Raw genomic sequence first — 5,009 nt, 5'->3', positions numbered from 1 at the left:
ACTTTCAAAGCTGGGCAGGGCCCTCAGCATCCTCTAGGCTGCCTCTCGCCTGTGACTTTAAAACTAATAATAATGATCGCAGTCAGCCATGGTTTCCTGAACCCCTGGTGTACTCATTCATGGTCTTTCTCTACATTGTCGCTAATCTGACCACAACTCTCCTTTAGGATTGTACAACATCTACAGGCAGGTATCATGGGCTGCTCATTTTGTAGATAAGTCTGAGGCTTAGAAGGCAAATGACTTGTCCACAATCACAAGGCAAGTCAGACCCTTCAGAGCCAGACCCTGACCCCAGGGCAGTGTATGCAGCTTAGAACAGATCCCGGACCTGGAAAAGCTGCATCCACATCCCCAGTTGAACCTACCAGCTATGTTGACCTTGGAGAAGTCATTTCTCTGCATCTTAGTTTCCTCATCTATGAAATAGGAACAGCAACAGCATCTGCTTCATCTGGTTGTGGTAAGGATGAAATGAAGGATGATACATAAAGCACTCAGAGCAGTAATTAGAAACACACTAAGGGCTTTATAAGCATTGTATCCTGGAGTCCACTGAGCTTTCCAGCCATGTCTGAGGAGGCTCTTAAAATTGCTTCTTTGTGACCCTGGCTTTCATAGTAACCAACTGAATGGTTCCCACCAGGGCCATGCACTATGCTTCACAGGCCATGCTTGCCCCATTCAGCCCTCACCATCACACCGTCCCCCTTTTGCAGACAAGGAAACTGAAGCCCAGAGAGGAATTATAACCTGCTCAGGCCTCCGCACCTCAGAAACTGCAGAGCCAGTGGGGCTCCTCCCAAGTCCGAAGCTGGTAGTTCCCCCTCCCCACCGCAGGAAACTCAGATTGTTATGATTATTGGTATTGTTGTCCAAAACAATACTGGAGACCATGACAATACAACAATCATGGAGGGTGCTTATTTCCACTGGCTCAACAATTATCCCTACACCCATACGGAGGGGGCCTCGGGCTTCAAGAAGAGGCTCCTCGAGGCAGGATGAACAAACAAGCAGTGAAAACCCTGCAGCTGGGCCCCAGGTGCTGGAAGAGAGAGTGGGGCAGGAAGCGGGCAGGCCATTTCTTTCCTCTTCTTTCTTATTTGTTTGAGAAGCAACTTTACTTTCTAAATCGGTCATTGTCACCCGTTAGCCCCCGCCCCACCTGGGCCAGGGCCTCTGGTGACGGGAGCTCAGGAGGAAGCTCTAGGGGGCAGGAGGGATGAGGGTGCAAGGTGGGGCAGGGCCTGGGCCCAGCTGGATGTGGGGGCTTCTTTCCTGCAGGAGTCGCATGGGCCACCTTCAGGTGACCTGGGCCTGGCAGACAGTACCTGCTGGAGGTGTGACCTGAGTCCTCCAGGTTCAGCTGTCAGTGGGGAGGGGAGGGTACCCTCATCAACAGGGAAGTAGCTGGCACAGTGGTCAGAAGTAGCCTGGCTCTGGAGTCAGACACATTTGACTTCCACAGTCTGTCACCTTGGGCAAGTTACTTCACCTCTCTGAAAATGGGATGGTTTGTTGTGAAGATGAAACATAATCAAACAACATGACACATGTAAAACATTTAACACGTTTACTAGCACATTTACCACCGGAGATGATACTCAAGAAGCCAACAGGTACTGGGCATTTACTACACACAAGACACTTTTAAAGCATTCTACACACATTAATTCATTTATTTAGCACAATTAACATTCTTCCCACTTAACAGATGAGAAAATTGAGGCACACAGAGAGGTAGAGTTCCTCACATAGGGGCAGATCCAGGCTTGGCAGGATGTTGGTAAAGGGGGTCTCAATACTGGGGGGGGTCTCTTTAAAAAATAATGGAGTACAAAGCCATGCCAATGGGGGACCCAGGACTTAAACCTCACCATCCTCACCTTAAATCTCCCTCTAAGCTCTGCCACCCTGCTAGGAAGTGGTGGCAGAGGTCAGGTGGCTAGCTCCAGAACCCATGAGTTATAAGCACTATTGAGAGTACATGAGACAGTCACTGCAGAATGCCACACAAATAAGAGGCAGCACTTCCACTGCACGTACCATGGGCTACACACTCATTTAACCCTTCCCGGAACCTAATGAGGGTGGCATGTTATTACCACGCCCATTTTACAGATAAGGAAGTCAAGGCTCAGAGCGGACCAATGGTTTGCCTGAAGGCACAGTGCTATGAAGTGGTACAGCAGGATTCCAGCCAAGGCAGCCTGATCTCAGGGGCCACCTGTTTAGCCACTACAATAACTGTCACCTCGCTTATGACTGGGGCTCAGCACCTTCCCCTCACCTCCCCTTGCAGGCTCTCCCATCTGTTCCCTGACAGCAGCTTGGGGTGTGGACAAGACACCCCTGCTTTGGAGTCAGAGATGCCTGGATCCTAATCCTCACCCTGTTGCTTGCTGTCCCTGAGACAGTCTTTTCCCATCTCTGAGCCTTAATTTTCTCATCTGTAAAATAGGAATTGTACAATTTATAGGGTGGTCATAAAGTGCCAATTATTATTTTATGTGTTTTGTAACATACTAGCAATAAGCCATGTATTATGTACGTACAGTTGCCTCTGGATAACACTTCATAGGGTGGTTTGGAGGGTCAGAGTAAGGCGAAGTGTCTGGCCCATATTAAATGCTCAGGACCAGTAGAGATCACCATCCTGGGGACAAGGGGACAAGTCATTTGTGAGGAGTCGGGGGAATGGAGAAACGGACAAAACCAGATGTTGGGACGCCTGCATTCTAAATGGATTTCTACCACCAGCTTGTGGTGTGACCTTGGACAAGTCACTCCCTCCTTTCTGAGCTCAGTTTCTCCATTTGCAAGTTGTAGGCAGCACTCCCCACTAATGCATGAATGAAATTGTCTCTAAGGTCCTTAAGAGACTGAATTTCTGGGTAGGAGCACAGGAGCATCTTCTGGGACTCTCTGAGGGCTGCTCCCATGAAGCTTCCCCCTACTCTTGGGGTGCTCTTCATGGCTCCCACTCTTGAGACAAACAGGAGGGTTTGCGGGGAACTCATACATCTCATCTGCTCCAGCAGAACCACAGTGCATGGCTCAGTCATGGGCTCTGCAACTGAATAGGTTTGATCTTATCTGTTTCTCACCTGTAAAATGGAGATGAAGATAATATAATAGATGTCCTTAATCTCATTTTATAGAGGAGGAGACGGAGGTTCCAGAAGGCACAGGACTTGCTGGAGGTCATGGCTCTCACCTTGCCCTTGTCCTACTGCCTCTGGTCCACCCTTCTACAGATATGGGCTTTCCCTATGGGAATTCCAGTTCCCTCTCCCCATCCTAGAGGATTGGATCACATTGTCCTTTGCCCTCTGCCTGACATTGTGTCTCTCCTCTCTCCCCATCTGGCAAACTCATCCAGTGGAGTTGGGCCAGCCCTGGTGTCCCCACTTATGAGCATGGTGATGCTGGGTAAGCTGCCCACCCTCTTTGGGCTCCATCCCCTCATCCATGTCACAGGAACAGTGTGGAAATGCTTGGCACACCCAGGACCCGATCCATTGTGAGTGCACATGAAATGTCGTCTCAAATGTTGTCTCCTTAGGGGGCCGCCTGGGGGCCTCCATGTGGACCAAATTTCTCTGGGCTTGCAAAACCCAGTTCCTTCAGCACTTATTACTCAGTATCGTAACCATCCACCATCAGGTCTGTATCCCATACATCCTCAGATCCCTGTGTCTTCTTTACATCTGCTGTGTTTGGCATAGGGACTGATATACAAGAGGCACTCAGTTAAAGATTGTTCAGTGAGTGAATGAATGAATGAACGAATGGTGCCTGAGTGGTGCTAAATTTGTTATCCTTTCTGCCCTGTCAAGATGGCAGGATTCTGGGTGCTACAACTACCACCAACAACTAATACTATTTCTTTGGCCAGCACTGTAAGTAGCTCCCACTTATTGGGCATTTGCTATGTGCCAGGCACTGGGGTAAGCATTTCTCGGTGTCTCTCACTCAGCCCTCTCTGTCACCCTATGGGGTGGGTGTTCTGTCATTGCCCCCATTTCACAGATAAGCAAACAGGCTCTGCTGGGGGAGGTGGCAGAATCAGTGTTGGTGACACTGGGTCCCAGAGCCTTTCCGTGTCAGGTGAGGGTGGGTGGTTGGAGACCAGAACAGTGAGCGTGAGTGACCCCTCCCAGAAGTTGCCTTTGACCATTCCCTCCTTTAGAATTTCTCTCCTCCCTCGAAGACGCTGCTTCTCCCGGAACCTCTCTCATACCCCTCAGTCTCCTTCCCAAGTTCCACCCAACCCTTGAATATTAGTGTTCCCCAGGGTTCTGCCCTCAAGCCTCATTGTAAACTGAGGCAGGGCTGGAACCTTTTTTGTCTGCCTGGCATATTTTTCCAGTCCTCTCATTTCCTGTCCATGTGGTCTGGTCAGGTATCCCTCACAGGGCCCCACACCCTGGGAAGGGAAGTAGGCCAATCACAGTGTCCCATTTTCCTTGATGCAGTGATTGGGCATGTGATACAAGCTGAGCCAATCAGAGCCCTCCCAGGAACTTTCCATGGAGCCAGTGGCGAAGCCTGGCTGTCTCCTGAAATGAGAGCTGGTAGGATGTTTTGAGCATCTTTCCTGGGACTGGAGAATGCCTATCTGCCACAGGAGAGAAGGCCCATTCTTTTTATTTGTTTGTTTGTTTGTTTGTTTGTTTGTTTGAGACAGAGTCTCACTCTGTCGCCCAGGCTGGAGTGCAGTGGTGGGATCTTGGCTCACTACAACCTCCACCTCCCCGGTTCAAGCAGTTCTCCTGCCTCAGCCTCTCAAGTAGCTGGGATTACAGGCACTCACCACCATACCCGGAGAATTTTTGTATTTTTAGTAGAGTCAGGGTTTCACCATGCTGGCCAGGCTGGTCTTGAACTCCTGACCTCAAGTGATCCACCTAGCTCAGCCTGGCAAAGTGCTGGGATTACAGGTGTGAGCCACCATGCCCGGTGGAGAAGGCCTATTCTTTTTTTTTTTTTTTTTTTTTTTTTTT

The 5,009-nt window shown here is 49.7% G+C and overlaps 1 protein-coding gene across 1 annotated transcript in view; it reads left to right on the top strand.

Moving 5' to 3' along the window:
* The first annotated feature begins 912 nt into the window (after positions 1–912).
* The window catches only part of MDS2 (myelodysplastic syndrome 2 translocation associated), a 28,886-nt gene continuing 24,789 nt past the window's right edge, over positions 913–5,009 (top strand). The window contains exon 1 of the mRNA XM_031936135.1: positions 913–999. Within this exon, the coding sequence (XP_031791995.1) occupies positions 913–999 (87 nt within the window). The remainder of the gene's footprint in view (positions 1,000–5,009) is intronic.

The sequence above is a fragment of the Piliocolobus tephrosceles genome, chromosome 1 (genome assembly GCF_002776525.5).
Source record: "Piliocolobus tephrosceles isolate RC106 chromosome 1, ASM277652v3, whole genome shotgun sequence".
In the NCBI taxonomy this organism is placed as follows: Eukaryota; Metazoa; Chordata; class Mammalia; order Primates; family Cercopithecidae; genus Piliocolobus; species Piliocolobus tephrosceles.
Note: the sequence above shows the minus strand (reverse complement) of the source record. Positions and strands in the feature narration are given on the sequence as shown.